Here is a 12683-nt window from a genome sequence, read left to right as displayed (position 1 = left end):
ATCCAGCAGGTGATGACGGTTTATACCTAAATTAGTAAGCTTGCCTGTAATGCCTGAGTGGGGTATTGTATCAAATGCCTTTGCCAGATCAAGGTAAGCTGTGTGCATAGTCTTCCCTTCATCCAATGCTTTAGTGACCCTCTCAAAAAGTCTACCAGATTTATAGGCGTGACCTTCCTTTAACAAAGTCCTTACTCAATCTGGTGGGGGGGGAGCATTGGTGTCCTCACTTATGTCCATAATGATTCTTTTCAAGGCCTTACATATAAGGCTGGTAAGAGTTATAGACCTGAAGTTACCTAGATCTGCTGGTGAACCTCCTTTGGGCAGGGGAATGACTCTTACCATCTTCCATACCTTGGGCACAAAACCTGACTGTAGGCTCCAGCTGAAAGTGATTCAAGTGGAACAGAGAGATCGTGTTTCATGCTATTTATTAAACATCCCAGGATGTTATCGGGGCCCATCAATGCAGAGTGTTTGGCAGTGGGAAGTGCATTGATGACCTGTTCCCTAATAATGCTTGGGCATATTGTGGTATGCAGTATTCCCTTAGGACTATCGGGGGGGGCAGGGATTAGCAGGAGATATTTGAGCTGAACCTGTTGGCCAAAAGTTTGCCAATGGCCTCCATTTCAGTGCGTGGGTGATACCATTTACAATAAGTTCTGCACATTGTTGTGCATTTCCCCTGAGGTTACAGACATAGCTATAGAAAGCTTTGTGGTTGTCCTTTGCCTGAGAAGCTATTTTTTCTTCAATTTCAACCTCTGAAGTATTAATTAATCCTGTTATCTGCCTGTTTAGATTGGTCAGTGGGCTTTTAGTATGTATGGCTTTGTTCCTCCTACGCTTGGCCAAGATTTGTTTTTTCTTTTGTCAAACAGCTGATTGATATTCTGAGTCCACCAGGGTGGCTTGTACAGAGATTTTGTAAATAGCTCAGCGTATGCTATGGTGTCTACTGGGTTTGGGGGTGCTTGGAATTTAGCCAAGGTGTCATTTAGTAAAGAGAGGTTAGCCTTGGAATAGTTCCTAAAGGTTTTTGGTTTCACTTGCTCCCCAGATTTAATTTTTATTTCAAGCACTACTGCCTTATGGTCAGATCTGAGAAGCAAATACACTACATTGGGTGAGGAACATTGGTTCTTCATGTTTGTGGGTTCAAGATCAAAGATGTTTGTACCACTGGCAGGATGTTGGTATTAAAGTTTAGGAATTGCGGGACATGTGCATTAGAAGTGGTATAGGATTCCCAATCTATAGAGGGGTAGCTGAGGTCCCCCATGAATAGCATATTGGGATGAATGGTGAGGGACTCTAGTACACTGAGATAGGCAGTAGGGATTTCCTGGAAAATGGAGGGGGAATCTACAGGTTGCAAGGATGTGGTACGAAATCCTGTTTATGGTGAGCTGTACATGTACAGTATGCGTTCCAGTGGGTCATACACTAACTAGTCTGGATGTGAGGGTGGTTTTAATATAGGATGACTCCTCCTCCACCTTTCGTTCCCTCCTGTACAGCAGTTGGTCTAAAGGTGTGAAAGGCATTATAAACTTGCAATATCTGTGACTTTAACTATAGAGATGTCTACACACTCCAGGGAGAGGACGGCTTGCAGGGAGTGGAGTTTCTTGTTCAGACTTCTAGCATTGAACAGTACCACCTTCAGATATTCATTCATAGGTTCAGTTCAGTCAGGAGGTTTATCAGTTTGGCATTGAATAAAAAAGGCAATATGGGGACGAAAAAGATTTTTGCCAGCATCCAAAAGCCTAGATGGGGTAAATGCCGAACCTCCCTGGCAAAGCAGTGTGGTCTGTCAACCATGTCCTCTCAGGCCATCACATATTGTACCCCCTTGGACTAACACCAGAGGAATTATAATCAGTCCTTTTCTGTTAGTAACATGGCATCATCTTTGGAAAAGGTAGTATGTTGCTCAGTACTGGGCTGATTCCTGCCTGAGATGCACAATTAGCAAGCTTGATTATGTCTCACTTCATAGAGTCACATGGACTATGACAGAGTCATACTAGTACCTTGGCTCAATGATCTTGCTTGCCTATGTGACTTGACAGATCATAGCCCTGGAAAGGCAGTTAATTGTGACTCTGTCCCTACTCAGTCTGGTGAGGGGGGACATTGGTGTGCCTCACTATAGAATTACCAGTGACCAGGAAATTTGGCTGTGCTCTGGTTTGCCTTAAGGTAATTTGAGGCACTGGATACAGTGTTACTATGTTAAAATACCACCAACAGCTACACAAAGTGTTTACATGATGGTTGAAGACCCTTTGACTGTGCTGTGCAGGAGGTCTTGTTTTAGGAAAGCTACCTGTAAGTGCCTCAGCATAAGTAGTTTTATGTGTAGGGTTGTTATTCTGTGCAGTAGGTGTTGTGCAAGTGTCAACCTCTAAAGGTTAGTTTGGATTGTATGAAAGAGTTTTGTCTCCAGCATTAGTGTATTTATACTCCTTGCATACTCTGCCAGTTTTATTAAGAATAAGGGTATTGTCAATTTACTATCAAAACAATGAAAACACTTACCACAAGTATTCACATCCCTGAACCAGAACCACAAATACAATCATGCTGTCTGCTCAGAATGTCGATTATTTCGGAAGGAAAAAAAAAAAAAAAATCAACATTTGACATGTAATGCACCACACACCATCCGAAAAAACACCAGAAAACATGCATATATGTCTACTGCTTTGCAGGGGGGAAACCTCCCTGCACCCCCCACATTCCCTGCTAATTATATATTCTAGCTCCAAGCTTGCATTACAGTGAAGAAAAGGGTAATTTTCCTGATCCGCATTGTAGAGCAATCCAATTAAAAACACAGATGCTCAAAATTACGACCATAAACTATGTGTCAACGTTTCAGAGTTGACAGGATTTGCGGTCACAGTTTTGCCTTTTTCCACCCTTACCTTCTAAAAGGAAGGACAGTACTAGCATCTTAGCAGAAAGCTGTGGTGGCTACACTAACCACAGAAGGCAAAGACTCTTTAAATGTAACTTCATATAGACCAATACTAAATTTGAACTATGATTATACAACATTTCTGTCTATACTAATTTTAAAAGTGGCTAAGGTGTTGCTAAAACTGACAGATTATGGATCATTGTGGTTTTGGGGAGGCAAACATTTGGCAACATTAATAAGATGATGATCTAAAGGGAAGCAGAGTACAAGAAGGTACCTCTATTGCTGGTGGGTCTTTCTGCAGTTACACTGGATTTTATAAGTACGGCAATGGTACCATTTCTGTTTCTTGATAGAATAATGGGGTTACTTAGGAAGATATGTGAGTGGTCAAAGGCAAGGATCAGTGTGGGAGGGTTCCTATGACAGGCTGCCTTATTTGCTTTATACTTAGAGCCTTTGGCAAAAAAAAAATGGAGTTACAATTACAACTAACATGACACTCAAGAAAAATTAGCCTTATTTGAGGATATCATATTGTATTTGATAAATCCTGAAAAAGGATATTTCTGTGTTGTGGAATATTTTGAAACACTTTCAGATAAAATAAAGGCATACTTGTGTTCCCACATGTGATTTGGTTCAGCAAACCCAAAATTATGGGGACAGGATAAGGTGAAGTATTTAGGAGCATGCATTAAAAAGGATTGTTATGGCAGCTAAGGATATGTCAGACGAGACTGAAAAGATAATGAAAAACGTATAATTTCGAAGCTCTTGACTATGGATATGGATAGTAATGTATAATCAGTGAAAATGGTTCTAGTCTTTTAATAGCCAAATAATATCACAGCAAACACTTATGCCAGGCATGATTTTATCAACCAGAGGAGAAGTTGTTGATCATAATTAATAAGGAATTGGAGGAATTTGGGGAAGTTAAGAGGGCAAGAGTTACACAGGATAAGTTGTTTTCCATGGAAGTGTTTCCATTGATATTTTATACAGAAGTAGGCTTCAGAGGTTTTTTCACACGATAGGCAGGAACTGTTGGAGATGTGATGGTAAAGAGAAGGGTACTTGGCAACATGTTTTCTGGAAATGCAGTGAGTTGCAGATTTTAGAGAATTCCTTACAGGGATTCTTTTTCAGAATGTTTGTGGTGCAAATTTTTTTTTTGAGCGGAGATAAATAAACTGAAATACCTAGCCACATTAATACCCTCTAAGCTTAATGTTACTGGCAAACAAGAAAGCAGTTAATAGTAAATGGAAATCAAAAAACAAATCATCCGTAACTGAATTGTTGAATGTTGTGATGCAGATAAAATAATTGGGGTGGGATCTATAGAAAAGGGACAGTGCAAACTACATAGAAACCAATAAAATTTGTGGGACCAATCCATGCAGAGTAATGTTTAGGAGTAGAAGGAATCAAATTTCAGGGATGGCAGGGCTTCAGTAATCTGTGTAAAGTTCAAATGAATGATACATGTTAAGAAAGAAATACTATATCTGTAATGAGGGAAAATGAGAAATGTAAGAGGTTTTGTATACATATGTCAAGTTAGAGGTTTAAAAAAAATCAGAGAAGAACTTTGTTTCTAATTTTACAAGATATTCTTGATTTTTGCATCATATTTTTGCCCTGCTCCTTATAAATTTTTTAGATTTTCTGGCAAATCACTGATGATTACAGTCAGTAATACCAGAAATTAGAGTTTCATACTTCTTATAGTTCAGAAAATGAATGTCGATACAAAACCTGTAGATTGAGTACATGTTTAAGGGATGTAGAGCAATAATTAAAAACTGTCCCTGATTTTGATCCTTTGTACCCCCATTACTTTTTGACTTTTCCATAATTTTTAAACAAAGAAGTTGAGCAGTGTGCTCTCTCTTTGACTGAACTAGGTGCTTTACTGGCTTTCAAATCTGGTAAAACTTCTCTTTCCTTCTTTCATGCACAACAAAGACTTATGACTGGATCACCAATCATAACATTTTGTGTGTTCTCAACATGGATGCTAAGATTCAACTCTTTTACTTTGCTCTTTAGGTTAATTTCTTGACATCTATGTTGCAAATATATAATATGTTGGTTATAATCATAAACCCACTCATAATCTAATTAATTAACTAATTAATGTAGTGAAGGGAGTGCTGCAATTATGTTCTGATATCAGGAAAAAAGACTAAATTGTTAAACATCTTTCTGAGACCATTTTTTTTCTTTTAACTGCTCGTAACAGTCTATTAATCTCTATTTCTCTTCTACTAATTTTTTTCTACTATACCTCTATTTGTATTTCTAAACGTACCTCAGTTCTCCCCACATGGCTTATGTATATACTTTGTATTTTAGACTTTATGCATCACATGTATTTCATATTGTATAATTTATTGTGTATACTATATGTATCTCTCAATATGCCTTCTGTACTGTTCAGTTTTGTGTTTGCAGAGTTTTTCTCCACGGGCCTCCACTGAAAAGGGTCTTCTAAGGCCCAGTTGGTCTCTCTTGGTAAACAAATGGAAATAAAATAAATATATAAGCACATATATTTGAGTACTAAATAATCTTATATATTATGCATGATAAAACTAATTTGCTTTTATATGAATAAATAAAAATAAATGAAAACAAATAAGGATTAGCTGCTTCTGTTTGTTCCATTTTGTTTGTTAGCTATGACACTATATGCCTATTTCAGTCAGAGTTTGCCCAGGCATTAAATTGTATTAAACATACAATAATCAATAACACAAAAGCTTTACTTTTTTCTGATTATATGTTATTAACCAGAACTCATAATAATGATTCAGTATGTAATATTCAAAAGGTACTGAGTACCTTTGTCTTCGATAGTGGTAAACCAACCACTACAGTAATTAATGAAAACAAGGCAGGAGGTTACACTGATCCAGAAGGGCTACTGGTGGCATAAAATAACAAAGAAATATTAAATACACTAGAGTATATAATGAAACTAAACTGTTATTAAAACCACAAGGCGAATGCTTTCCTTTAAACAGTTGCTGAACTTCTGAGAAGGAAAAGTGTATGCTGATTGTTGAAATAAGATCAAAATGTCACATGATCAAATTAACTGATTGCTGTGTTGCAATATTTAAAGACACTTGGAATAACAAAAAATATACCATATAAAACAGGTGTAGTTAAACACAAGAACCAGTACACATACCAAAATACCTTTAGAGACAGTCATTTTAGCCAATGTAAAAAATAAAAAAAAGTAAAAGTTGATGGAGATGTAAGAGGTAATGACTTGGATTTACTGCTGGTTAAATGTGAGCTTACTGGCAGTTTGTGGCTTTAAAAATGCTGTGGTCTTAATAAAAGCATTGGCTCTATTCTACTCTAGGGTTTTTTATTATTATTTTTATTTAACTGCAAGGAAGAGACAGTGAAATAATATATTTAGTACTGTAAAGAATTCAAATATTTAGCAGTAATAACATAATACAGAATTGTTTAATATAAATTTAAATTCAGTTGCTAGTTACCAAAGCCATAATAAATATTTTATATCCATAGAGTACAATTAATCTGAATGATATGCATTACCAATTATGCATTTTACAAATTACTCGATATACACACAACATGTTAGTGAAATGAATAAGTTATGACATTTTATGGTAATTTAATAAACCTTGTTAAATACAAATCATATGAGGAGCCTGATTGCAATGCAGAGATCTCAGAATTCCAAAAAAAGTAATAGTGATAATTTTGAAACAAATGGAGAGCACTGAATGTAAACATTTGCAGATCTCCTTTAAGTTTTTTTTGGGGGGGGGTGTGCAAGCCTCCTGCACCCCCTAACCTGGCAGACACATATGCATACCTCTGCTACCATACATCAGAGAAAAAGGAATAATCCAAGCCACAGCTAAGGTCTGTCCATTAATATACTCAAAGGTTCTTGTAATATATGGACACACATTATAATGGCCACAAGCAAATATACCTGTAGCTGTACTTACAGTAAAAGTGGGATTCAAAATGGGAAATTTAAATTGACTATGTACCAAAATATTCCTTAAGCTTCTACCTTTTTATATGATATACCTAATGATGGAGGTAAAATCTTAGCCAAATCATTATACTTGAATAAATGTCAAATAATATTTTACCAAGTACATAGTCAATTTATATTTTGCATTTTGAATCCCACTTTTACTGTAAATAAACTAATCTACTGGTACAGTTGCTTGTGGCCATTTTAATGTGTGTTGAACTCATTTGCTATTGTCATTTTACATCAAAATGTCAGAATTTCAAAACAAATGCTGGAAGATGCTAGAGGGAGATGATGGTACAGTGAGATTTTGCCGTTTCCGTGCTGTAGTGGGAGTGCGGGGGGGGGGGGGGGCTTGCCCTTGCTGCAAATGTTTTGTTTCAATCTTTTCAGATTGATTATTTAAACATTGCTGTTTTGTGTTTTTTAAGGTAATATCTCTCTCTCACACACACACACAGACATACTAGAAGGCCATGGTGCAGTGAGGGAAAGGCTCTGCAATCTCAAATTTGGGAGGTGTAAGGGGCATAACCCTGCATAAAACATGTTTTTTTTTTTAACTCTACTTTCAATCTTTTGCTGTGTATTTTCATATGTGTATGTTGGATTAAACACTACAGATCCATGCTTCCTCCGCTCTCTTTATTTCTTCATAAATGGACCTACAAGATGACCTAACTCCCATGCCTGCCTGTTTGATGATCATGAACTTTAGCATGCCCTACATCGACATATTTCCCACAGTGCCTTGATATATGCATATCAGTTGTTGCAAATACCTTCACTCCCTCTTTAGTCAACATTAGCCTATGGCTGTGACTGTGGTCATGGTCTCTGCCTAAGCTATCAGTCCAACAGTTTGATTACTACTCACCTGACCGCAGTAGTACAGCGGTTGCATTGTTACCTCACAGCAAGAGGTTCTCCTGTTCGATTCTCAACTGGAGTCCCTTCTGTGTGGAGTCTGCATGTCCTCCCCGTGGTCGAGTGGCCTCCGAAAGACATGCGTGAATGGGCATTCCTTTGCTGAAGGTTGGGCATCAGGCTGGCAACTTGGCACCATAAAAATCGACTACCAATCATTAGCAGACCGGAGTTCTGCTGTGGTGACCTCTAACCGGGAAAAGCCGAAAAGACAAACAAACCTGATCATACTTTCCAAAAATGAGGCATTGTTTCTGCTGGCTGTTGACTGCCAGTTATTTATTTATTTAATGTTGTTTACCATGGCAGAGCACTGATCTAATGTGACCTTTTGCAGGCTCAGCCTGGGTTACATATGTAGTTATAGCAGTAAAGTTATAGCAAAGACATAACTAAATTATACAGTATAGTGCCATAACACAACATAGATGTAAATAAATAACACGGATTTACAAGAAGGCTTAAAAAGACACAGGATCAGAGGTATACAATAGAATACATGTGTTATAGGTGAAGTGAATGTGCTCCAACCAAAAGAACAGATATAGTATATACACGTGTGGAAGGATAGAGTAGAAACTGTAAACCACTAAGAGGTACAGAAGTCGATATTAGATATACAGTAAGGAAAGAAGCATGAGTTTATATAGTAGTCGGGTAAAATGATTAAGCAACCAAGGTTTGCTGGGTTGAATGTACTAGTGCAACCATGGCAGTTAGGTATGTTTGAACTGTTTGTAGTCTTTGATTTTCAATAAGATCAGGTGGCAGTGACTGCCACAAGAGTGGAGAAGCTGTGATCTGTGGAAAGAAGTTTAATGGATGGAGTTATAATAGTACAGCCATTAGTGGATTGGCTTCTAGTGTCATAGTGTGGGCTGGATATAGTTAGTCTCATAGTTGAGGGGCATCGGATTTTGAAGAGAAGGAAGCCCAGAAGGGGTTGACAGTGCCTTGACCCTGCTATTTTCTGGAAGGTTCTGTTTGTGCTGCCTTTTGTCTGTAGTTGAAGTGCTCATACTTTCCCATCTACCTTTTATTAGTACTTTACACAACGTACCCCAAAGTTTGCAGAATATTCTTGATTTTTTTTTTTTGGTTTTATTTTTACAATATCCCTTGTAAAATGTTGAATCTCTGGTGCATCACAGAGAGTTACAGTCAGTCAACAGTGTCAGGTATTTGAGTTCCTATTTAGAAAAGCATGTTAATGTAAAATTTATTGTTCTGTTATCCTTAAAGTACAGTAATTGCAAACCTGTCTCTGATTTTGAATCTCACCCTTTTCATTTGTCCAAAATTCTTGAGCAAACGCATTAACAGATATAATATATAGTGTTGCAATTCCTGGCAACACTGTCCTAGACAAACTTTCCTGCTTTGCTCATTTGTACATAAAGCAACCAGAACTGTTGATTCAAAAAGCAAACAGAGAATTACTTGGTGCCGATAATACCCTGGACCAAGCTACCAGCCTTATATGCGCTTCCTAGTTTTCTAGAACAACCTAAGGATTCTGTTCAAGTTATTGGTATGCCACTTGAGGAGGAAAAATTAACAAAGAGGGTTAAAAAAAACCTGACAAAGTACTTAAACTTATTTACATTTCTCAGTTCATTATCCCTTGTTTTACAAAGATCCTTAACTTCCCTGCCCTTCTCCGTGCGCTGACTTCAGATAGCTGATCTTTTCTTACTACGGAAGGTGGGATAAAACCAGTTTAAGTTTCAAAGTGGGAGAAAAGTCTTAGAACTGTCTTTTAATGGCAGTAAGTTTTCTTGTCTGACAAAACAAGACTAAATCATCACTACAGCATAATAAATTGCACCTTCTCATGAAATATCTTAAAGCATTAGCATATAGTACAGAGATCATACTTTGGGTATGCGGATATTATTTTGCTCACATTATAATCGATGATATTGTAGAGATTGTATGCAAACACAAAAAGTAATGATACTAGACTGTTAGTGAAATACTGATTTAACAAACTATAGAAAGAATAAAAACATGTTACATGCTGCAGGCTACCCAGCCATTTTCTTACATGTGGAAAGGAGTACATGCACATTCAGTTACAAAGTTTCAAATTATAATATTGATGAGTTTCCCATCAGTGTAAAACTTGGGTTAAACTGATTATGCAGAACAGTTTGTAAAATTGTGAACTTCTAAGATCATTATCTAGGAATCATATCTACAAGAAGATATGATTATAGATAGATATATGGACAGATTGAAAATGTGAACTTCCGAGTCAGGTAGAACGTCTCATTACCTCCCCAGAATGGATACATTTCTTAGATTGCAAAAATAGTTTATCATGTAAAGGAAATAAGTGTTGGAGTTTTAATTAGCCATGTGATGAAATTTTACCCCGAGAAGGAAAGAGTTAACTAATGCATTCTGACTAGGAGGACAAACAGGTCACTAGTAAGAAATCAATACATCATTCCCTAAGATGTCTCAGGCTCTTCTTAAAACTGCATGTTTGGCTTTTGGTTATAATATATACAGCACTTTAGCATTTATGCCAAGGATCTTATGATGTGGTTTAACTGTGCCTTTAAAGCCTTCCTTGAAGGATATTATTGGGCATATTTTAGCAAAATTATTTGCAAACATTCTTGGTAGCTGCCTTATTAAAACAAGCTCTGCCTTGGAATTCTTTAACTTGTTATACTTTTCAGCTAAGTAATGTTACCATATTGTTACATTCACGGATACAGTGGTAGACTGTTGCAAGCACATCTGTGTAGGTGAAACAGGTGTGTTAATAAACACCTCTGTGATTCAATGGGAGGATTCTGTCTCCTACATAATGTAGCTGGGGGGGGTGGCAATGGGGGCCAAGAAAAAGCTGACCACAGAATGTGAAGAGGTGGGTATATGCCTTCATCTTTCTCATTCATTAGTTAAAACAAGAGATAAAAAAAAAATACAGAAGTGAAAAAAAATGGAAAAGTTTGGCTCATCATTGCCTCTTGGTCAGTTTGGGTTACATCTTACTAGATTTGTATTGTTAATATTTTAAAGTGCTTATAATCACGGAGAAAACAAAGAAAATCTCGGAGGACATAGGTACAGGTAAGGCTGCGATTTTGATAGTAAAGAAAAGCAACACTGCTCTTTTGCAAAGGAAAATAAATGCAAATCTCTACATTCAGTATTGATATTCTAGAATATTCTTAACTGTTTCTCTACTCAAAAGCACTTTTAACTCTTCAATTTTTGCAGCTAATACAAAGTGACATGGATGAGGAAGAAGAAAGAAGTCCAAGTCAAGGTACAGTGCGATTTAAACACAAGCAGCCGATAGAGCTAAAAGGAACAGATGGCATCCATATTGTCCATGGCAGTACTGGGACCCTTTTGACTTCAGATATCAACAGCCTTCCAGAAGATGACCAAAAGGGTATTACACGGTCCTTTGAAACACTTCACACTGAAAGTGGTTTCTATAATGACCGTAATGCAAGGACGGAATCTGCCAAGTCTACTCCTATGCACAAGATGAAAGAAGTCATTATGGAGGAGACGCCGCTGGAGATTACAGAATTATGACTAGAAATGGCCTCGCTGGTGTAGCTGTGCACCATAAGAAGCTGGCGAAAAGGAACCTGCTGCTACTAACAGACAATGAGAACAAGGATGGTACATTCTGACTACCACTGTGCTTAGACTAATCGACTGACTTGCTTAGCCTTTTGTGCCAGGAGCCCCTGAGCAGTCCTTTAACAGTGATAGCCCTGAAAAATTGCAGTCTATATGCTCTTATTTTAATAAAATTATTATAAATGTTAAGATGATATCTTGAGGTACAGAATGTATCTCATTAAAGTGCTCATTGGTGATAAATATAAATTATGTGAGGGGCTGGGTTTTGGAAATTAACATAATACATGCAATCTGCATTGTAGTACTGGTAAGGGTCTTGCTGTGTTATCCATCAGTGTTTTAGGCTGGACATTGCATTCCAGTCAAAGCTTTAAATAAGTACTGAGGAGCTTACAGCCACAATAAATTAACTGAAATTAAACCATGAATTATAAAAAGTATTTATCATTTGGTTTGATCATTTTCTATAATCATGTTTGTTTCGTTAGTCAGCCTCTCAGAAGAGCATTTCTTTTATATTGTTCTCTTAACAGCAGACCAAAGTGTGTGCAGCTTGCCAGATGAGGCCATATAATAAAATAATGCACACAGGATTACAAAAAAAAAATAAAGGGCATAAATATCACTGAACCTCAGTAACAAAAGAACAGTTTTGGTTTCTGAAATTGTGTGTGCGCTTTTGACAGCTTTGGGACTGTATGACATTTTGTAAAGTTTTTTTCCCCCTGACTTTTAGTGATGTGTTGAGAGTTGTTCACATGGTCTGTAACAATAAAAGTTATAATGAATTGGGTTGATATTATTACTGAACTTTGGCATATCATTTTTCTGTATGCACTGTGTTAATTTTCCACAAGCTATAACTGTTATGTCTAAATGAAGTTTAGAGTCTGACAAAACTACTTTCCAAGCCAGCAAAGTGTATGACGTCAGGAATAATGTTACAATTTTTTGCAGCAGACATAAAATTACATTCGTATTACAATACTAGCAATAGTTAAATGTTTTGTAATGGAAACCTGTAAGTGGATCACTTGCTTTTCAATGAAAGACTGGGGAAAGAGAACTGAATTATAGGGGGGCATCTACTCGTCTGGGAACTAAGTTATGTTCAAGCTCTTATCAAGCTGTTGCATCTAAAAAAAAAAAGGAAGA

General features: G+C 37.0%; 1 protein-coding gene across 1 annotated transcript in view; it reads left to right on the top strand.

Annotated features, from left to right (window-relative positions):
• The window catches only part of CDH23 (cadherin related 23), a 2508764-nt gene extending 2496434 nt beyond the window's left edge, over nt 1–12330 (top strand). Inside the window, exon 49 of the mRNA XM_044056944.1 lies at nt 11148–12330. Within this exon, the coding sequence (XP_043912879.1) occupies nt 11148–11474 (327 nt within the window). The 3' untranslated portion in view covers nt 11475–12330. The remainder of the gene's footprint in view (nt 1–11147) is intronic.
• Nucleotides 12331–12683: the final 353 nt, after the last annotated feature.

This window comes from Protopterus annectens, chromosome 14.part0 (genome assembly GCF_019279795.1).
Source record: "Protopterus annectens isolate FY-2018-M chromosome 14.part0, PAN1.0, whole genome shotgun sequence".
In the NCBI taxonomy this organism is placed as follows: domain Eukaryota; kingdom Metazoa; phylum Chordata; order Ceratodontiformes; family Protopteridae; genus Protopterus; species Protopterus annectens.
This window is presented reverse-complemented; position numbering and strand designations above follow the sequence as displayed.